Consider the following 22,752-nt stretch of genomic DNA (forward strand, 5'->3'; position numbering starts at 1 on the left):
TCTGAATTTAACTAACAAAAAAACTTATTTACTCATTTTTTCTTTTCTCCACCTGATGACCTGGTAAAATCCAACCATGTATTACAAGATGTAAAAATGGAAAATTTGAATTTTTTGTGAAATTCAGACTGAACGTAATAATCAAAATCCGTATCTTATTTACTATACCAAAAGGAAAAGTCAAATAATATGATTCTATTTTGAAATTTAGCTTTAAACAATCAGTTAAAAAAATAACTGAGAAACGTTACAATTAACCTTGTATAAAAATGTAAATATGTATTTTTATATTAAGATATAAACATATATATACGTTCACTGGTTACATCCAATAATGTTCGAAGATTTATTTTACTGTATCACTAATTATATATGTTGTTCTTTCACGCTCCCTAAATCTCTCCTTTAACACCGGGTGTGCAGATCTGATGCTCTGTATAGATTTCTCCCCTCAGCTGCTCAGAGGGGGAGGGGGAGCTGCAGACCAGCGAATCAGAGCAGGGTAAAGAAAAGCGCGGGAGTTCAGCTCTGAGGGAAAACTGTTAGCTAGAATGCTAATTTTACCTCAGGCTCTTTTCTTCTCTGTGGACACTTCTTCAGGTAAGAGAAGCATGTCTAATAAAACAATAAATAAATAGGTTAATAATGTTTTATAACTTCTAGTCGTTGAATATGCAGTTTATCTTGTATTTTTAAGGAAACTGATTATTCTTCAGGCTTGTTAACCTAGTTAATTATCTAGCTAAGCTAACTAACTAGCTAACTATTTACTGCAGGGTTAGCTACCTATGTAACCAAGCTAGGAATGTACAGCTGGATATATTTAGCAGAGATTAAATTAACTACACTAAATGAGTATGTGTGTGTGTAAAAATGAGAAAAGACTCAGTTGTGTGTATTAAATTAAAACTAGTAAGGTAAAGTTTGTGAACAAACTTCAAGTTGGCTTGTCAAAGCAGTTAAAAAGTGTGTGAGGTGTGCAGGGTGTAGTATACCAGTTGGCGATATGGCTTTAAAATAATATCACTGTATTTCATGGTATTTTTGCAATAGCGATACTCTTTTTTTTTTTTTTTTTTTTTTTTTTACTGAATTAAAAAAATGATTTCAAGAATATGCTACTACAGCAAAATGAAAAATTTTACTATTGCATACTATGAGACTGCACAACCTCTAACTGAGACATTAAAAAAATACAGGAATTTCTTCAGATTTGTAACAGAAGTCCTTGATCCAGAATGTCATGATACTAATAATGCACTAAAGTCAAATAAATGATACTGGACAGATAGAATCTGTCTCTAGTAGATATGTAATGGGAAATGAGAACAGTAATTTTTCTTTTGCTAAAATCAGCAAAAAAATTGTACCCTGATGTGATAAATAGCGGTGGGTGATATGGCACGACATTTGAGGGTATAATATCTTACACAATACTAAAAAATGTTAGTAATATTATTTAATAAGATACAACATGGCACACCCCTAGTGTGGTGTATAAAGTATGCAGGATAAAGCCTTTGCCTAAAAGCTGTTTAGTATGATCATTTTATGAACATTGTTTGAAACAACACAACGGATTCTAAAAGTTTGCTGATTTTTGCAGTTCTAGGTAAAATCTGAACTGCATTGTACTGAAAATGCTAGTAAAGGTACACTAATTAAAGGACATGCCTTACATAAAAATATAAAAAGTGGGAATGTTGGCTTCCTAAAACTAGCTAGAAAGAACATTTTTCTATAGTCTTGAGCATTCAAAATAAACTGTGTAGGTAGGATAGATTGCGCATCACCAACTGCAGAAAGTGAGGTCAAGCTGGTTCTGTGTAAAGTGATTGTGGATCAGTGTCTCTAATGTAAAGTTAGAGTTCTAGGAGCACATGTCGCATCTAGAGATAAACACAGCCTGAAAACGGTCATAAACTTACACAATCATTCCCATCGTCAGGAACGACCAGACTTTATAATCTATTTCTGTGTGTGTGGTTTAAATTATGGTGAGCTGGTTGTGGTCGTTACGCCCCACAGTGTGTGACAAGTTATCCATCACTGTGGAAGAATGTTGGAGTCAGAGATGAAGAATGCTGTCTTTATTCCAGTGTGTGTGTGGGTGTGTGTGTGTGGGTGTTAAACAGGTAGACCATGATTTACAGCAGCCCCTCACCTCTGACCATCTGCCTTCAACTGAGCAGTTTTTCAGCTGTCCAGAATCTCCCAGAGTGGAGCTGCAGAGGCTGTGCACTTTCTGTCCATTGTTCGAACCAGTGCTGCCCTAAACACACCAGAGTGGTACTGATGTTACACTTCACAGAACAACAGGTGACAGGTGAGCTTAGAGGTCGCACCCAGATCAAAGAATCACATTTAGAGAACACGGCTCTAAATATACAGTTGTATAAAATAGAAATAAACCACAGTTGTTTTTTTTAAATAAAAGTACTCTAGAAGAGCAGCAATATTTAAATCCTGTTTATAAAGTAACAGCAAAGACCTCCGTGATCAGTAACAGCTGATAAACATTGAAAACCACATGATAATTAACTTTTTTATGCAAGAGTTTGGGCACACCCATTCAAACTCCATGTAGTGTTGATGCTGTGAGTTTAAGTGGCATCGTCTATAGATATTCACATAAAATGTAAAATATTTACCATAGTGAACATAATAGTAGTTCCTGTCCCATGCGCTGCAATAAATAAAAAATAAATACTAGCTCAGTTCTGGATCTAGGGAACTTTAAATTTGGGGAATTTGGGACTGTTGAGTTAAGCATATACAACAGAGAAAGTGGGTCAGTTTACCCCCAGCGTTTTTTCTGTTTCACGTTGACCAAATGTTGTGTTTTTAGTTCTGAATGCTTGCAGCATAATTCATGTTTACGTCTTTTTTACCCAACATTACTGAAAGTGAATGCTAAATCATCAAGTGTATATTTAATGGATAGAACAGGTGTAATGGGGGTTTTAAACGACAAGCTGGCCAGTTGCAAAAAGGTCAGTGCTGTCCAAAGTCAGGCTGAGTTATTTGGAGGAGAGACAGGACTTTTGTGATGTTAATGTGTGAACCGTTCAGTGCTCTGAAAGAGGGTCCGGGGGATAGAGGGGGGTCTCACTCATTCTTGTGCAGTGACGCTCTCAGTCTGGGAGGGAAAGCCGCCTGCGTCCGGACACATTAGAAGAGCGCTGGTCTCTAAATGAGAACCAGTGCAGATCAGACGAATACGTCACTAAACTGGAGATGCAGCAACACTGACCTTGCCCTAAACTGTTTGGATGTATCACTATTTAGAAGTAAGTTCATGTTTTTGTTTTTTTTAAGTTTTGAGTTAATTTATGATTTTGATGCAGTTATGTCTGTGTTTGTTTAGGTTGTCACAGGTGCCACAAAGGGTTCTGTAAGCAAAGCCATTTAGTGTCGCTGAAAAACACAGTCAGAACTTGTGTGTAGAATTATTCACAGTTTCTGAACTAATTTAAAGACGTCTCAAGCCTTGATGCTATGAGAAGTTCATTTTAGTTTTAAAAAGGTTTATTACATCAACCACTTATTGAGGGATTCTTTTTTTGGCATCACACAAAAATCTATCATATATTTTATATTTATATGCAAGTTGTAAATAAACTGTAGTTTGTGGTTAATGTAGGTAATGCAGTTAATTTTAAACATAAACGCCCTAATCATATAATAAACTCAACATGTCCAAAAGTAAGTGCTGCTGACCAATAGAACTGTAAACTCTGATGGAGCTGTGATAATGTAATCTAAAGGTCATCATGCCCAATGCCAAGTGTGGGCTAGAGAGGTATAAATCCCTATGGCATTGAGCTGTGTTAAGCAGTGGAACTGCATTCTCTCTCATCCAGCACTTTAAAGATAAGAAATACTCCAGCATCTGAGGCTAGATGCAATCAAGTCCTCCTGACAGCAGTGTTTTAATGTCTAATTTAAGGCCTTCCCAAAAGAGTTGAGACTGTTACTGAAGTAAAGGGGGCAAGTCCTGGCTACCCCCAGCTGTACAAATACTTGGGGACAAACTCCTGATTAATACCGCTGGAGGAGCAGGTGTTCACATACTTTTGAAAAGTACAGTGTTTTATTTTAGTGCTGCTTCTGTCCTGGTTCTGGGTCTGTAACTGGGCACAGAGGAATGAGCTGGAGCTAAAGAGAGATGTGAGAAAGTGTCTCGTGTGCCATTGTCTGAGTGGATCTATAGACCCTGGGGCCAGGAGGGCACAGAGTCTCTTTAGGGGGTTCTTCAGTTTAGCTCTTTTAGACTCAGTTTCAAGAACGTGGGCAGCTTCCTCAGACTGGACTTATTTCAAATCTACATAGATGTATATTTTTATTAGTAAATTACCACTAGCTCTGTAGTTTAGTATACAACTATTTTTTATTCACCTGTGTGTGGATGATTTTTTTAGGATTATGTATAATTAATCTCAGTTTACACCTGCAGTTCCCAATAATGCTGGAAAACTAACAATGGATACAAAATAACTCATAGTAGATGCTGGTGTCATAGTACTGATCGTAGATAGTAAGAAACCCCTCTGGATATTTTATAATGGATACTGAACAATTTATAATGGATATTGTACACATATCAAGCAATTTATAGTGGATACTGAATAATTCATAGTGTATACTGGATAATTTATAGTGTATACTGAATCATTCATGGATACTAAATACAGTAGATCCTGAGTAATTCATGGTAGGTACATAATTTCTAGTAGAAACAGAATAATTCATAGTGGATACAGAATAATACATAGTGGAAACTAGATAGATATTTAAATATTCATAGTGAATAATGCATCATTTCTAGATAATATTTGTGCTGGAAAACACAATCCTGAATAATTTAACCGTAATTTAACCATTGATTTAACCATGACATTCATGGTGGATGCAGAGTTAATTAATGGTTTTAGACCAAATACATATTTAAAGTAATAGATTGTTGTTTGTCAAGATCAAGTTCATCCATCTAAGTTGGATGGAATGTGGTTGAGGGTTCTATGTGGGCATGGATAGCTCTGAGTGGATTTGTACATGGTGTTATTTAGATCCAATTGGTCTTCACAAATGGACATAAAAGTTACAGCCCACCTTAATCTCACATGGGTTCTATCTAGACTCCATGTGCAGTGGAAAGCCCAGATATTGCCCATGTTTTACCTCTCCTGGTCTCATCACTGTTGCCAAGTGGGACCATCACTGATATTCATATGTGGGCTAACATGCAACCTATGGACAATATTTTCTTGTTTCCAGGTGGCCTTCCCATACAGGCCTCTAATGGGCATGTTACATGGGCTGTAAACATGCCTGTTATCTCAGGTTGTTTGCTGCAGTGTAAGTGGTTTGACAGTGAAAGCGAGGCTTAGTGTTTGGAGGAATTTTATGAAGGAAAACAGTAGTTAAGTAGTTAACAGTAGTTAAGATTTCCAAAGATCATGCCCCCCGAGAGAGATGTACTTTACATTTCCCATTGTGTGTGTGTATGTGTGTGTGTGTATGTGTGTGTGTGTGTGTGTGTGTGTGTGTGTGTGTGTGTGTGTGTGTGTGTGTGTGTGTGTGAAGGACGCTCTATCTGACTCACACCCAGTTCGGGACACACCCCAGCTCTTACTCATGCAGAACTCATTGTGTGCTCAGCGGTTCTGAGAGCTTTCCTCAGGAAAATACAGTTCCTCTGAGTCCAGGTTACCATGGTTTTACTGTGCATGTGTGTGTAATTGGTATGAGTAGTGACTCTGAGGCAACACCTGGTCCACAGGTACAGTTCGGGCAGGTCTTGGAGGTGAAGGGTTTGGTCGGATGAGTCCTGTATAAAAGCTGTTGCTCAATTCTGCAATTTTATTCAGCACTCTTAAAATGCTTAATCCAATCACGTCAAAGATCTGTAAGATATCCAGAACCTTGCACAACAGATTACTGATCCAATAAGACCCAAGGTAGAGGATCCCAATAGAGATTTTTTCATTCCAAATTTCGTTTTTTTTTTTTTCGGTTCTTACCTACAGTTACATTTTTTTGCTGATTTAGATTTCTTATTTCTTTATAAAATCTAACCTACCAATTCTGATTTTATAAAAACACATTCTGTTCATGTCCAATTTCAGTTTTCAAAAAGCCCACATCAACCTCTTAGAACAGCATAACAACCACTGAAATCTGCTTTGCAACTGCTTAGCAATCCCATAGCATGGACCTGGAACAGTGCAATTGCCTGGCAACCCTATATTAACCGATTGGAATAGCATAACAAAAGAACTGGCATCCGCATAGCAACCACTGTAACTGTAACCACAGTAACTGCCTATAAACCCCATAGCAACCACTTAGATGTCCTTAGACTCTTGATGTACAGTGCACATGACTGTATCTTTTTGTGTCTGACCTACTGACCACTAGGTGCGGAGATAGATGTGTCATTATTGCTCAAAACATCACTGTCATCACCCTCATAAACAGCTGGAACAATGCCTCCACAGTGTCAGTAATGACAGGGTTCAGATTAGACGAGTTAGACTTTAATGCTGAAGGTTTGGAGGTGAGTGATGACAAACAAGTCTCTTTTCCTAATATGCAATTGGGCTTCTCTTTTTTGGATAGTGTAATAGACTTTTTTATATTACTGCACTGATCAGACAAACATACTCACTTGTACTATATGGACAAAAGTATTGGGCACCTGCTTGTTCATTGTTTTTTCTGAAATTAAGGCTGTTAAAGGAGTTTATTTGCTTTTGTTGAAGTAACTGTCTCTACTGTCCTGGAAAGGCTTTCAGCTATATTCAGCTATATTCACATTGCTTTGAGAATTAGATTGCATTTAGAGACAAGAGCTCAGGTTAGTGCAGTCAGGATGTTGAATCGTGATCACCACTCCACCTCACTCCTAACTCCCCACATCTTCCCAACCAAAATTTTTGGTCACAGCTCAATCAATCTAGACAACACAGTTCTACTGCACCACAACTCAATGCTGGGGACTTTATACCCCTCTAAATTATGCTTTGCATTAGGCATAGTGCAAATAGGTTAATTTTTTATAAATACTTCTCTACAGAGTTTGCGTAGTACTCTTTAGTGTATGTTGGTGTTATAAGTGCAGAAAAGTAAAAGGCCTCAGTATCTGCCTGTTTGTCGTTTTGGCATGAAGATTTGTACATTCTGCTTTCTTTGGTCTCTCTCTGTCTCTATCTGTCTCTCTTCCTTGCTCACTCTCTCTGTCGCTCTTTTCTCTCTTTCACTCTCTGTCTCTCTCTCTCTCTCTGTCTCTCGAGTCACCTCTACAAAAGAGTCGCTGGCAAGCCTTTGACTTTGTTGCTGCCACACAGGAATGCACAATTTCATCTCTCTTTTCTCTCTCTCTCTCTCTCTGTCTCTCTCTGCAAGGAGTCTTAAATTGAAGAGTATTTTTGTTGCACTGTTATTAAGCTGTAACGCCTGAATCCTGACGTGTTGAGGGACTTTAAAGCTCTGACGTTTTTGGAGCTCGTGAGTTCAGTCACGCTTTAACACTGAGATCAGTGTCGGAAACAAAGAGCTCTGTCTGACCATCAACACGTCCTCCAGACAGACTCTGGTGTACTTTTTACAGACGTAATTTAACTTAAGAGATTTGATTTGAGCTGTTTTAAGGTGAGAGCTTAAGGAAGAGCTGTAAAGTGATCACAATAGGTCACAATAATTTGGATTTTGAAAGTTGTAGATTTGATCAGAGTACAGTGGAGTTGATTATAGCACAAACAAATTACTAGGGCTGGCCCGAATAGCGTTTTTTGAGCTCCGGATATTCGGCACTGATTCGAAGCGAATATTCGAATATTCGTTTTAAAAAAAAGAGGTAAAAAAAAAAAAAATCACGGCCCCTTTAATCCACTGAAAAATGTTCAATTTGCTCTGACCGACGAGACATATTCACCCCGGATTTTTGGTGTTTTTATCCCGGATTTTTGTGTTTTTCACCCCATATTTTTTCTGTGTTTTTAGCCCAGATTTCTTTGTGTTTTCATCCCGGAATTTCTGCTGCCCCACACCGAGGCTGCTGCTGCACGGTTTCTCCGCTGCGCAAGCCAGCCCAGTAAATTGCTGTTTGTGTTTTCACACTTAGGCTATTTGCTTAAAAAAACAAACAAAAAAAACGTTTGTTCAGGAAGTATTTTATATTCTTAAACATTGTTGATTATATTAGAGGACAGTCATTGTAAACTGTCTATTTCGGTTAAAGGATTGTGCAGGGCATATTACTGATTTTGTATTTTTGCACTTGGGCTATAAGCTCAATATTAAATATTTCGTTTGCTTAGAAATTATTTAATATTTTTAAACCATGTTAAATTATATTAGAGTAGAGGAAAGTCATTGTTAATGACGTTATTGTACTTGGTCTATTTCGGTTTAAGCATTGTGCAGGGCATAGCCGTATTACTGATTTTGTATTTTTGCACTTGGGCTATAAGCTCAATATTAAATATTTCGTTTGCTTAGAAATTATTTTATATTTTTAAACCATTTTAAATTATATTAGATAAGAGGAAATTCGTTCAGACATCATTTTTGTAGGCCAGGCTTTTGTAACCGATTTAGCCCCTACTGTTGCCACATTACCCCTTACGTTTTATTATATAAATCAGTTTCGAAGAGCCTGCATTTTTTTTATCATGTATAATAGAGGTCTGCGCGAGACTGATTTTTAAACCCACTCTTCCACGCTCCCGCGTTTCTGTCTCGTTACCGCGCCGCAAAAAAATTGCTTCTTTTAATCCCGCGCCCGCCACATACACATTTCTGCCGCTCCCGCCCCACGTTCCTAATATAAATTAAATAAACTACATTTAATGCTTCAAATTTACTTATATATTTATTAAAACAGCAGCGCTGAATAGTGTGGTCCCGTTCCTTACCCCAGTCCAAACACCATCGGTGTGTGCGTGTGTGTGTCGGTCCATCCTGCGCGTTGAGAGTTTTCTTTAGGTTTTTTTTTTTTTACAATTATTACAGTTTTCTTAACTATTTATTAATTTGCTCCCGCATCGTCTGGATTAAACTCCCGCTCCAGCCAATAACAGTTCAGTTCTGTCCCGCGCGCAAGATATTCTGACGGGACCCGCGAAAACAGAAGTGGTTAGAGTGAGGTGGAACTCTGGAAAGGAGAAAAAAAACGAATATCCGAATACCAAAATTAAAAACCGAATACCTACTCAACGAACGAATATCCGAATACCCGAATATTCGGGTCCAGCCCTACAAATTACGTGCATTGGTTTGGACTATTAAGGAAAATAGTGGTTGTGTTAGTAAATTTAATTAGAGTACATCAAGGTTTAGAACAGTACAGCAAGCCTGATCAGAGTATAGTAAAATTGAGAAGGGTATTATTGATTAGAATGCAGTATACTTGGTCAGAGTTTAGTAAAATTGAGTACAGTACAGTTGTTCACAGTGTAGTGGTGTTTAAAGGAGTAGGCTTTGGGTTAAATAATGCTGATCAGAGTACAATAGTGTTAAATATAGTAAAGCTTAGGAAACGACAGTTAAATAGCTTGCAGTAAAGTTGAGTAAAGTACAGCTGCCTACAGTACAGTATAGTTGATTACAGTATAGCTGAACTGAGTACAGATGAGTTCAGCAGACTATAGTAAAGTTAAGTAGTTTACAGTAGAGTGGATTAAAAGTAAGGTAGAATTGAGTTAAGTAGAGTACAGATGAGGAAAGTACAGTACGGTTAAAGCCAAATTGAGTAGAGTGTGGTAGAGGTAAGTACAGTATAATTGAGTAGAGAAAAAAAATCTGTGAAGGGTGTCCAGTTTCTCAGGTGTGTAAAGGTATGAGGGTATCTGAGGTTAAGAGTGTTGGCCAGAGTGAACACAGCATTACTCCAGCCGTACACTCCTCCTACCTGTATCTACCGGCAGCAGTGTGTGTGCGTGTGTGTGTTGCACTTATTTGCGCAGTGATGGATCTGTGTAGCCTGCAGGCGAAAAAACTTCAGCTGCCACTCCCTTACAGTGAACAATTATATATACACTCTCTCTTACTCACTCCTGCTTTCTCTCTCTCTCTTTCTCTCTCTCTCGCACTCTCTCTCACTCCCCCTCCCCCCTGAGGGTGGGGTTCTCTGTCCCGTCACTCTCTCATGTCCACACAGGTGAGCTTTTCCCTGAAGGAATGTTAGTGAGTGTGTGTTTGTGTATGTGTGTGTGTGTGTGTGTGTGTGTGTGTGCGTGCACAAATGTGCATGTGAGGGGGAGTGGCTTATCAGAGTGAGGGGTGGGGTCAGTCATCACCTTCCTGAGGAGGAATAAAAGAAAGGCAGGAGAAGCAGGATAGAGCCCACCTGAGAACCCGACACGAGGGGAGGGATTTAAAACCTTTCAAGAGCTAGCTCTCTTGCGCACACACATACACTCTTTGGTGCGCACACACTATTGCGCACACACACAGGCTAACAGTCTCTCAGCCCTGCTGGCATTACACACACACACACACACACACACACACACACTCATACACTTATACACTGCACAGACCCTGGAAAGGAGCTGAGGGTTGTTGTGGAGGAGCTGCAGCTCTGCTGGACATACTACACTGTGCACTGAGGGTTCTCTGGGAGTGACGCAAAAACAGAAGGATTTTATCTGCCTGTTTTTTTTATTTGAGTTTGGACTTTGAGTTCTGGATTGGGAAACTTCACTTTAAGAGGTTTGTGAAGCTCAGCACTCTCTCCCTCTCTCTCGTCTTTGTTATGTCACTCTGTAACACAAACTTAGGGTGTGTGCATGTGTGTACAATGTGTTTTATAAGCTTGGCATTAGTTTAGTTAAGCAAACTTCACCTTCAACTTTTGACTTCCTCAGTTGCATATTATGGCTTACTGATTTGAGCTTCGGTACTACACAATGTCCAAATACTTTTGGGCACCACTTCTAATTAATGCTGCTTTAATTCTGCTGCTTTATTTCACACTCCTTACCGACACAGATGCTTAAATGCACATGAACCCATAGCTTGTCTAGTACCTGTAGAGGTGAAGACTTGTCAATAGAATAGGACTGAACATGAACATAAACCAATTGGCACCATGCTTAAACCAGGCATGGACTAGAGGTGTGTAAAGCCCCCAAGCATTGTGCTGTGGAGCAGTGAAACTGTTTTCTCTAGAATGATGGAGCTCCATCCAATACTTTTGGATGGGATTAGTTGGGGTTGAAGTGCGGTGGAGATCATCCAACATAACATCCATACCTTACTAATGCAAAACAAATTGCTGAATGCAATCAAATCTTTACAACAAAGTTTCTACTTTAATATCGAGTAAAAAAAAAAGTCTCTTAGACAGTTGACATAGTTCATCTAACACAAACAGGATAAACTCTTTTTAATACCCTTGATTTTAGTACAAGCAAAAATAAGCAGGTGTCACAATACTTTTGTACATTTAGTGCACCTTAGTGTTACTAAAAAGCTTCTTATATGTTACTCAGATTTTGCTAATAATCATAAACACTGCCAGATTTTCCATATGATTCACTAATATCTTCTTAAAATATTGTTTGTTAAAAAAAAGTCACAAAAAGTCTATGACAGATTCATAATGTGTTTATAAAGTTCAGGCTTTATATTGAGTGCTCATTAAGTTTAAAATAGAAGGTTATCCCAAAATGTAACTTTTCTAGAGTTTGCCACCTAAAAGAATTGAGCATGCAAGCAAAAATGGTTTCTATGGCTTTTATCCTGGACGTAAGAAGGAATCCAGCTGTCACTCCAGACATTGAGTTTGGAGAACTATCTCTGCAGCCCCCCTTAAGTCAGGCCTTTATGGTAGAGTGGGAAAACAGAAGCCACTGTTAAGTTGAAGACATGTGACAGCCTGCTTGAAATCTGAAAATGTGGAAAAGTTTCTTTGATCTTATGAGCCAAAAAAGTGCACTCTGTGTAGAACAGCAAAACAGCATGCACATTATCTGGTGGGAAACACAGGCGCTACACATAACCTTGCTTAAACTGTTTCTGCTGTAAGACTAGTTGGTGGTAGCCTCATGCTCTGGTGGTTCTCAGTGCAAAGGTACTGGTAATAATTTAAGAATGAGAAATTCAAGTAGAGGAACATATATGTATGAATTCCCTAGAATTTTGCTGTGGAGCAGTGGAACTGTGTACAGTCATTCAATTTTGAGACAATTTGACAATAACCCAACTGTGCTGTTCTAGACGGCTGGGTCTCTAAAATATCAGACAGGTATTGTCGGGTGTTATTGGTTTGCAGTGATCAGTACCTACATAAAGTGCCCTAAGAAGGACTCAACTGGTGAACCTGCAACATCAGGGTCATGGGAACAAGGCTCATGGAAACTCATGGAGTTCTCACTTACAGAACTCACTAACTTACAGAACTTAAAGGATCTGCTGCTAATCTTTCTTCAATCAGGTCTTAAGGTGTTCATGGGTCACATTTTTAATTTCAATACTCTCCATACGTTTCTATTTTTAACTGGTCAGGACTACAGACAGGCCAGTCTAGCACATGTACTCTCCTCTTCCATGGCCATACCTTCGTACATTGTGCATGACTGGTCCTGTAAATGGTGTGTTCCTGAAGACAGCTTATGCTGCTCTAATATCTCAATGTCGTTTTCTGCATTAATACTGTATTACAGTGTGCCGACCCAACCCCATACCATGGCAAACTCCGGCTTTTGGACTTGTTGCTGATAACAGTATGGATGGTCGTTAGTCTTATACTAGATAGAGCAAGACACCTTCAAAGGTCTAGTGAAGGCCATGCTTGACAAGCTGTTTTGGCAGTGCAAGGGTTTTAAAGTGGTGTGAAAACCAGAAACGACTGAAATAAAATAAACATTAAGAGGTTCTGGTCAGACAGAGAGGAGCACATTTTTGCTACTGGTTCTGAATCTTTAATCTGAGGATATATGAGCTCAGTGGAGAGTGTTTCTGTTCTGGGAACACTCAGAGTTTAGTGCATTCTCAGTTGTTCTGATCAGTCTCGCATGCCAGCGCTGACTCTGCCTTCACATACCTGCACTGAAACACTGGCGATGGAAGAAACCCGGCCATCATCTGTCCGGCTCTGCCGAGACCTGCTCAAACTGTCTCGGTGTAATAATGTGTTTGGCTCTGTTCTGCCTCATAAAACACCCACGGCTAGAAAAACATGCTGTTGCACACACACACACACACACACACACACACACACACACACACACACACACACACACACACACACCATTGCTGGCACTGTTGTGTCAACAGGAGTAGAGTTGGAAACAAGGGTTACTGTTAGAGGTACCGCTCTGATGAATTTTTACTTTTCTAAGCGTTTTATACATTGACAAAGTCATGGAACACCATTAATAGGATGGCATCCCTGCAAGTCAGCTGGTAAAATTTCCTCCATCCTAGATATTTCATCCTCAACTGTGAGTGGTTATTTTTGAAAACTATAAGTTTAGATACCACAGCAACTTATCCACAAAGTGTGTGATCACATAAAGTTATACAGCGGGGTGTCCAGTCATATAAGTTTACAGCGCGGGACATTTGACAAGGTAAAGCTACAGAGTGAGGTGTCTGAACATGTTAATTTACAGATTGGGGTGTCCAAACATTAAAAGGAGCCAAGTGTCTGACAACGTAAAGTTACAGAGCGGATTGTATGACTGTACAAAGCTACAGAGCGGGGTGTCAGAGCATGTAAAGTTACAGAACAGGGTTCTTGAACACCTAAAGTTACAGACGGGATGTCCGACCACGTAAAGTTACAGAGCTGGATGTCTGAACATGTAAAGTTACAGAGCGGGCCGTCTGAACATGTAAAGTTACAGAGCGGACTGTCCGAACATGTAAAGTTACAGAGCGGACTGTCCGAACATGTAAAGTTACAGAACGGGCTGTCTGAACATGTAAAGTTACAGAGCGGGCCGTCTGAACATGTAAAATAACAGAGCTGGCTGTTTGACCATGTAAAGTTACAGAGCGGGCTGTCCGAACATGTAAAGTTACTGAGCGGGCTGTCCAAACATGTAAAGTTACAGAGCTGGCTGTCCAAATATGTAAAGTTACAGAGCTGGCTGTCCGAAAATGTAAAGTTACAGAGCTGGCTGTCCAAACATGTAAAGTTACAGAGTGGTGTGACCAAGCACGTAAAGTTACAGAGCGGGCTGTCTGACCATGTAAAGTTACAGAGCGGGCTGTCTGACCATGTACAGTTACAGAGTGGGCTGTCTGAACATGTAAAGATACAGAGCGGGCTGTCCGACCATGTAAAGTTACAGAGCGGGCTGTCCGAACATGTAATGTTACAGAGCGGGCTGTCCGAATATGTAAAGTTACAGAGCTGGCTGTCCGAAAATGTAAAGTTACAGAGCTGGCTGTCCGAAAATGTAAAGTTACAGAGCTGGCTGTCCAAACATGTAAAGTTACAAAGCGGGCTGTCTGAACATGTAATGTTACAGAGCGGGCTGTCCGACCATGTAAAGCTACAGAGTGGGGTGTCAGACTACTTACAGAGCGGAACGTCCAACCACGTAAACTTACAGAGCTGAGTGTCCGACCCTGTAAAAGTCTAGAGCTGAGAGTATTTTAGACTTTAGATACAATTCAAACTAATGTGTTTAACTCTGCTCCATGCAGAACATCAGTCCATGTTCCAAAAACAGTGAGTCCTAAAGTGTCAGAAACCATATCATCCAGTCTATCAGAGATACCTAAACTCCTCCATAGGATTCAAGTGAGTGGTGGTTGAACCTGGGGCAGTGTGAGCAGCTTGGCTGAACTATCGCTTTAAGCATACATCCTGCTGTTTCTCTGGGCTGATGGGCTGCATGTGTGGAGGATTTCAGAGGAATTTGAGGGGCATCGCTGCGCCGCTTTTTCACTGACCTGTCTGCCTGATCTGTGATATACGAGCGCTGAAACTGACCCGCTTTGATGTGTTCAGAAAAAAAGAGGGTGAGAGTGAGAGAGAGTGGGAGCAAACAAAAGAAAAGAAAGAAAAAGAATTGTGTGTGTGTGTGTTTGAGTTTATTGAACAGGTGGTAATGCTTGAGTGTGTCTTCTGTGTCAACTTCAGTTGTATTTAAAATGTGAACTGACTAAAACAGGAACATACATAACATAATAAACTGTACTATATAGTAAAATATATGTATTTTACCACAAGCAAACTGAAGTAAAAGAGCACACATTGCACTTTATTAAAAAAGTATGGGTGCTGTTTTCTAGCTCAATTAAAAGTGTCACAGTCTTTAGTGTCACAGAATTAACAGTGTAAGTATATATAATGATGCTCATTTCTGTCCCCTGTGTAACTGTATTGTTCAACTGTGTGATTGTGTAAAGTTTATAATTTAACATTTTTGTGTTGCAGGTCTGAGATGGGAGGATGGCTGTTGAGTGTATCTGTTGTATTTATATCTCTGTTCGTCTTTGGCTGTGATGCTGAGAGCAGTAAGAATAACTTTTTATGTTTAATATCAGTATATATCAGAAATTCTACAATTCTCAGTGTATATCAATATACCTACCGGTACATTTAGAGTGTTATTAATATATGTATTTAGATATAGACTGTAGCCTCATCTCAGTACATATCTCATTTTGTCAACAGGAAACCGCTGTTCGGCTAGCAGAGCAGTTAACTGCTCTGTGTGCCTGCAGGCAGGGCCGAACTGTGCCTACTGTCCTGATGAGGTAAGCCTACTTGCATATTCCCTGAGTTGCATATTCCCACCTGTACAGGTCACCTGTTCTAAAAATAATTCCAGATTTAAATGACCACTTAATTGGAAACCCCAATCTTGTGCTTCCACTCACTGGCCACTTTATTAGAAACACTTACCTTGCACCACCACTCACTGGCCACTTTATTAGAAACACTTACCTTGCACCACCACTCACTGGCCACTTTATTAGAAACACTTACCTTGCACCACCACTCACTGGCCACTTTATTAGAAACACTTACCTTGCACCACCACTCACTGGCCACTTTATTAGAAACACTTACCTTGCACCACCACTCACTGGCCACTTTATTAGAAACATCGTCCTTGTGCCTCCATTCATTGGCCAGTTTATTTTAGACTATCATGTCTCTGAATATGTGTGTGTGTGTGTTTATATGTTTGAAACAGGTGTTTCCTTATGAACGCTGTGATCTGCTGAAGAACCTGCAGTCTCATGGCTGCCTGCAGATGGTCTCTGTACAGGGGTCCATGTCCACACTGGAGGTGAGAAACGCCAGTATCTTTAACATGTATATGTGAAATTTTTTTTAGATGATTAAGTCTTTTAGACCAATTACAGTTAAGACAGACTCTAATCACCCATTAAACAATGGAAGAAGAAAAAGAAGCAGTGTTGTGTTGAAATTTTGGCTCCCTGAGTGGGCGGGCACATCTCGCAGCATTATGGGTACAACAGATTTCATTTGTGACTCCTGTATCTACTGTAACTGTGAATTAACCCTTAATTATAAACAGAAATAAAATGCATCCATGGGAAATCTGTTACACTCATTCTGGTGCATGATTTGTCTGCAATCCAAGGAAGTTTGATTCTGGTAGGGAGGAAGAACGCTGCAAAACACTTGGAAATGATAGCATTCTACAAACCAATCAGTGTGAAGTATAAGTAGTAATGAAAGACTCTGCACAGGATGACTTGATGTAGTGAATTACTTTATTGCCCTCAGTCACTAAACTTAAGTGTAAATCCCACACTAACCAAACTAAATGTGCAGTATACAATGTACGAACACATCAACCACGGTCCAGACTTTCATTTGTGAAAAAGCTCATAGATTAATGCTGCCAATACCCTCGCCCCCTTCTCTCTTTCTCACTCAGAATGTACAAATCGATACAAATCGGAATTACGCTCAGGTGGCTCCTCAGCAGATGACAATGACGCTTTTGCCGGGGGAAGAGAGGGAGCTTGTGATGGAAGTGTTTGAGCCGGGCCGTGGGCCACTCGACCTCTACATCCTTATGGACTTCTCAAACTCCATGTCCGACGATCTGGATAACCTGAAAAAGATGGGAGACCAGCTGGGTAAATAACAACAAAATAATATGAACATTTTTGAACATCTATGAGTAAAATATTTTTATATTTTATATTTTATAATTGTAGTTTTTGTTTTTCAAGTAAAATATTGGTTCAGATAAAACAACAAAACATTTTCACCATATCTGCAGCAATTTAACAGGATAAGGAAAAAAAATATTAAAGTCAATGTTAAAAGTACCCATAATTTATTCCAGATCATTTTGGAGCATTTTTATTTGTCCAATAATCATAAATTCTGATACAATATCAAGAGCATCAGATTTATATTATGACAAAAAGTAAAAAAAAACAAAAATGGAGAGACAAGATATGTTTTGAGGTTTAACTGTTTGATTGAGGTTTAATTGTTTGAATATTCAGTTGAACAATCAATAAATCTTTATCTGTGTGTGTGTTTGTGTGTGTATATGTGTATTTACAGCCAAACTGGTTGGCACGCTGTCTGATGACTACACCATCGGATTTGGCAAATTCGTTGATAAAGTGATTGAACCACAGACGGACATGCGACCGTCCAAGTAAGTCTGCAGTGGATCTGTTCATAACTTTCAATACTGGGATTGAACTGTAGCTGTTCTGTCAATAGAATAGGACTCTCTGGAGCAGTCTTTTTCCCAAAGACTTTGAAGCACCCTTAATTTGAAATGGTAACCACAGTGAGGATCTAAAGCCCAGTCTCTATCAGATCTCTCTTTTTCTCTCCTCACACATCCTAAGATTTCCTCTCTCACCCTTTTATCAGGCTGGCGCAGCCATGGCCCAACAGCGACCCTCCTTTCTCCTTTCGGCACGTCATCCCTCTCACCAACAACATCAAAACTTTTAGGGAGATTTTGCAGAGAGAGAGAATATCTGGTAACCTGGATGCTCCAGAAGGCGGCTTTGATGCCATCTTGCAAGCAGCCGTGTGCCAGGTATGGCATTTATCTGATTCAATCACAGCTTTTAAACAGCTGTTATTAATGATTTATTGGCAGTAATCAATACGTTCACACTGACTCTACACAGAAAAACTTTCTTTATAATCAGAGACAAATTAATTAATGATTAATACATGTGATTACCAATTGCTTACCAGCTCTAATTATTATTGTTTACCTGTGTCTGTGTGTGCGTGTGTGTGTGTGTGTGTGTGTAGTCTCAGATAGGATGGAGGAATGACACCACTCACCTACTGGTCTTCTCCACTGAGTCAGCTTTCCACTATGAGGCGGATGGTGTGAATGTCTTGGCGGGAGTGTTGGACCGCAATGATGAGAAATGCCACCTGGACACGGGGGGCAGCTACACACATGCCACCCTACAGGACTACCCCTCTGTGCCCACGCTGGTGCGCACCCTCATGAAGCACAACATTATCCCCGTCTTCGCCGTCACCAACCACTCTCTGTCCTATTACGAGGTGAGTGTTTGTGTGTCGATACTGATGTTAATATTGCTATATATGATTCTGATACTGATTCTGGTGTTGATGGAATGATATTGCTGATTATGATGATACTGATACTGATGATTAGGATGGTGCTGAATCTGATACTAATGATGATGTCAATACTAATAATGATGATGATCCTGATGTTGATACAGGTTGATGTTTATACTGATACTGATGTTGCTACAGATACTAATGATGCTGATACTGATACTAAGAATACTGACACTTTTGCTGTGTGTTGTGCAGAGGCTGTTGGAGTACTTCCCCATTGCTGAGCTGGGAGTGCTGACAGACGACTCTTCCAACATCCTGCATATTATAGAGAATGCGTTCAAGGTATGTGTAATACTGCTGGTGATTGTAATGCTAAACTGATGCAAATACTGTTAAATAAAAAGTCAGAGCCCATTACCTAAGACCTGTTGGTATTTTTTTTTTTTTTTTCGCAGAGCATCCGCTCAAAGATCAGCATCCAAACAGAGGACAGACCCAAAGCCATCAACTCTCAGGTCCTCTCGGCCACAGGAGGAGGAGACCTGAGGATCCAGCCGGGCGAAATAGTGAGTCTTTACTACACAAACACTGTGATGAGAAAATTGTCGATCCCATTATTCAGATCAAAGTAATCTTATCTATGTCAGTAATTTATTATTTTATTCTGTTTAGGGCAAAACAGAATTTAGCGAACAGTGGTAGAAGTGATGACATGTGGAGTTTACTTTAATTTCCCCCCCTCTTTTTCTTGCATGTTGGTTACTAACGTTAAACGCCAAACAGAACACATCTTTTAATTTTTTATTGGTTTTAGCTAACATCAGCTAGAGTACTTAGCCTAACTACAGCAGGCACGTCTGCCTTGGCAGCATTGACACAGCATGTCTTTAAACTACCAATCTGTGTGTTTCCCCCTCCCCTGATTTGTAGGCGAACGTCACTGTGCGTCTGAGTGCTAGGACCGAATACAACGATAAGCATGTGTGCAGCCTGAGTCCCAATGATCGATCAGGGCTCCTGAGGGTCAAACCCACCACCTTTAGCTCCGCCCTTCGGATCCAGACTAATGTGCTTTGTGCAACATGCGAGTGTGAGAAGGTAAGTGAGTGGTCCGTTTTACCTTTTACTTAGTTTGTCACACAGCTTCACTCAGACACTCTTAAGAGTCTCTTAGATGCACACTGATTATTTTTTAAACACATATTAACTGTTTATTTAGTTCATTTTATAAGCTTGAAAAAATAAAATGTACTAAACCTATTAATGCATTTTATCTTATATTTTATTGTTGTTTGTTGTGTTTTTTTGTTTTTTTGCAATTTAGTAAATAAATAGCAATTGTGTTTAAAATATATGAAAATCATATTTAAGTTTGTCTCCTGCATATTATTTATTCACTTATTTACACACATCACCAGCATTTGTTAATAGTTTTTGTATGGAGACAGGAACTGAATACTTACTTTTGCACTGTGTTTCTTTATCAGAACCCAATAGAGAGGGCACCCCGGTGCAATGGAAACGGGGCCCTGGTGTGTGGAGTGTGCCGCTGTTACAATAAATGGTAATTTAGAGCTGGACCCTCAATTTACAGTTTCTCAGTTCAGTTCAGATCAGTACAGTTTAATTTAGTTCAGTTTTGTTCAGTTAAGTACAGTACAGTTTAATTTATCTCATTTTAATTACATTCACTTTAAATAAGTTTAGTTTAGTACAATACGTTTACAAAATATTACAGTTTCAGAGATGACAATTCAAGACCATTAATATTAATTCTCTCTCCCCCTCTATTTTTCTCTCTCTGTCAGGATGGGTCCGTTCTGTAATTGCTCAGCTCAGTTCCAGTCTGATGCGGAGTGTATTAGTCCTAATAAGACAGAGCCGTGCAGTGGGCGGGGAGACTGTGTGTGTGGAACCTGTATTTGTCACAACCCCAGCCAGTATGACGGCCCATTCTGCCAGTACGACAAATCACAGTGCCAGAGATACGGTGGCTTCCTCTGTAACGGTCAGTGCTCAACACATATTTACACTACTGATCTAAACAGTGCAATACACAAACACACATTGTATATCTGCATATTTTGCAGAAGTTCTATTTATAAACATTTATATCCACTTTGAGATATTATGTGATATTATATGTAATTAAACATATATGATCAACTGTGATACATATGTAAAAGAGTAGTTAGTGTAGTCCTTTTGATGTTTTTGTGTCTGTATGTGTATGTCTCAGACCGAGGCGGATGCCTTTTGGGGAAATGTGTGTGTGATGATGAATGGACAGGGAATTCCTGCGAGTGTCCGCTCAGTAACATGACCTGCCGGGACAATAAAGGGGTAAATATATGCACACTTATACAGGTTACTTGTTTTATTTGTTTATATAGAGGCACAGTCGATATTGAACCTGTTCTACTCTAATTTTTAGTTTACTCCATGTTTTTTGTTGACATGTCTGCATAATGCACAGCAGGCTTAATAAAGGGCTGTGTCATTTGCAAATGATATGTTAATGAGGAAAGTACTATGCAACATGCTGTCTTCACTTTAATACTTATTCCCCCTTCTCTCTTTTTCTCTCTCTGTCTCTCAGGGTCTGTGTAATGGTCGGGGTGTGTGTAAGTGTGGACGATGTGAGTGTGAACATACTGGATTGGCTCTGGGTTCAACATGTGAACCGAACTTCCAGGTCAGATACTTCATGGCATTTGTGTTACTTAAGAGAATAAAATACTCCTACATAAGTAAATACCAGGAATTGTGGATTTGTTGGTATCAGTTTCTCAGATTTTAACAGCCACTGTTCTTTACCCTATTAATTTAATTAGCGCTACCGTGTAGAGTAATAAAGTAGTGACCTTAAGTAGTCAAATTGGGGTTAAGTCATTTGTTTCAGTAAAAATATTGATATTTGGCTACACTTAACAATAACATTTGGCAAATGTAAACTGCACGGCATATATAATATACAGATAATATAGATTATAAAGAGTATACAGGGTATTTGGAGTGCATAGATAATGCTGAGTATGTGGAGTATATAAAGTATACAGATTATATAGATGATGATGATTTTTGTTTTATTGTATGTGTGTGTTCAGGCTCAGCTGGGCATGTGTGAGAGCAGGAGGAGCTGTGTTCAGTGCCAGGCTTGGAAGACCGGAGAGCGGAAAGGAGACAAGTGCAGGGACTGTCCATTTAAAGTGGTGATGGTGGACGAGCTGAAGGAAAGTAAGTGGAACACACATTCAAACAATGAATAATGAATTCACTTGTGTATATTTTATATGTATATATGTTGTACTGAACATATAAAGGATATTGACTAATTTGCTAAAAATATGAAAGGTGTAAAAAAAAAAACTCGATATTTTCTGTATGTAAAAAAAGGATTTATTTTGTACATTTTCTTCCTAAATGATTAATTATAGGCTGTATTTAACAATGGTATATCAGTACAATATCACATTTTAGTTTCCAATTACAGAATGTTGCTTTTTAATTAAAAAAGGCTTTTTTACTGTTAGTTTTGTTAAAATTGCTAGCTAACAACAGTTAAAAACAAAATAATTTATGAGTCAGAGATTTTAAAGTCTATATAGAGTCTATATAAGGACATTTTTCCAAACATAGATAAAATATTTGGTTGATTAGCATGTTTGCCTGCCAGTGCTGGGGTCCCGGGTCCACGTCCCTGTCTTTGAGAAGTTTTCATGTTTTCCTTGTGTCTGTATAAACAGGCCTGTGTACTGCTCTGATGTAATATCCAGTGAAACCCAAGCGCTTTACAGGTCTGATGAATATATATCCAAATGCACACCAATATTCCCAGTACTGACTGCTACGCTTTGTTAATTAATTTTCAGGAGATAAAGTGATCGAGACGTGCGAGTACCGTGACGAGGACGACGACTGTACGTACTACTACACCGTGGACTACCCACCAAACCCTACTGAAAAAGAACACGAGGTTCAGGTGCTAAAAAAGAAAGGTAAGGAACCTGCAGAGGAACCACATGCTATTTTTTGTTTTTCTTGGTTTGTTTTAAACTTGAACAGTTCAACATTTTGTGGGCTCTGAATGGCTCAGAAGATTAGTGCGCTGACTCTATAATCCAAGGATCTCCTGCTCGAATGCCAGGTCATGCTGCTTTTGCATCAGTAGCTGGAGTCAAAGAGAAGAGAGTGGTTGTGCTCTCAATTGGTTGTGCTTT

The 22,752-nt window shown here is 39.3% G+C and overlaps 1 protein-coding gene across 4 annotated transcripts in view; it reads left to right on the forward strand.

Annotated features, from left to right (window-relative positions):
• The first annotated feature begins 535 nt into the window (after positions 1 to 535).
• The window catches only part of itgb4 (integrin, beta 4), a 39,154-nt gene continuing 16,937 nt past the window's right edge, over positions 536 to 22,752 (forward strand). For 2 of the 4 annotated variants that reach the window (XM_007236947.4, XM_007236948.4), the window contains exons 1-17: positions 10,350 to 10,716; positions 15,401 to 15,480; positions 15,641 to 15,723; positions 16,167 to 16,262; positions 16,881 to 17,085; positions 17,525 to 17,621; positions 17,846 to 18,017; positions 18,242 to 18,505; positions 18,785 to 18,874; positions 18,988 to 19,098; positions 19,463 to 19,630; positions 20,020 to 20,096; positions 20,341 to 20,540; positions 20,772 to 20,875; positions 21,132 to 21,227; positions 21,640 to 21,769; positions 22,405 to 22,530. In XM_007236947.4, the coding sequence (XP_007237009.3) occupies positions 15,408 to 15,480; positions 15,641 to 15,723; positions 16,167 to 16,262; positions 16,881 to 17,085; positions 17,525 to 17,621; positions 17,846 to 18,017; positions 18,242 to 18,505; positions 18,785 to 18,874; positions 18,988 to 19,098; positions 19,463 to 19,630; positions 20,020 to 20,096; positions 20,341 to 20,540; positions 20,772 to 20,875; positions 21,132 to 21,227; positions 21,640 to 21,769; positions 22,405 to 22,530 (2,092 nt within the window). In that variant the 5' untranslated portion in view covers positions 10,350 to 10,716; positions 15,401 to 15,407. Of the gene's footprint in view, positions 601 to 2,135; positions 2,327 to 3,213; positions 3,291 to 10,349; positions 10,717 to 15,400; positions 15,481 to 15,640; positions 15,724 to 16,166; positions 16,263 to 16,880; positions 17,086 to 17,524; positions 17,622 to 17,845; positions 18,018 to 18,241; positions 18,506 to 18,784; positions 18,875 to 18,987; positions 19,099 to 19,462; positions 19,631 to 20,019; positions 20,097 to 20,340; positions 20,541 to 20,771; positions 20,876 to 21,131; positions 21,228 to 21,639; positions 21,770 to 22,404; positions 22,531 to 22,752 lie in introns of those variants that run through there. The other 2 variants (XM_022670846.2, XM_022670847.2) reach the window with 2 other exon arrangements.

Source organism: Astyanax mexicanus, chromosome 12, assembly GCF_023375975.1.
Source record: "Astyanax mexicanus isolate ESR-SI-001 chromosome 12, AstMex3_surface, whole genome shotgun sequence".
In the NCBI taxonomy this organism is placed as follows: Eukaryota; Metazoa; Chordata; class Actinopteri; order Characiformes; family Acestrorhamphidae; genus Astyanax; species Astyanax mexicanus.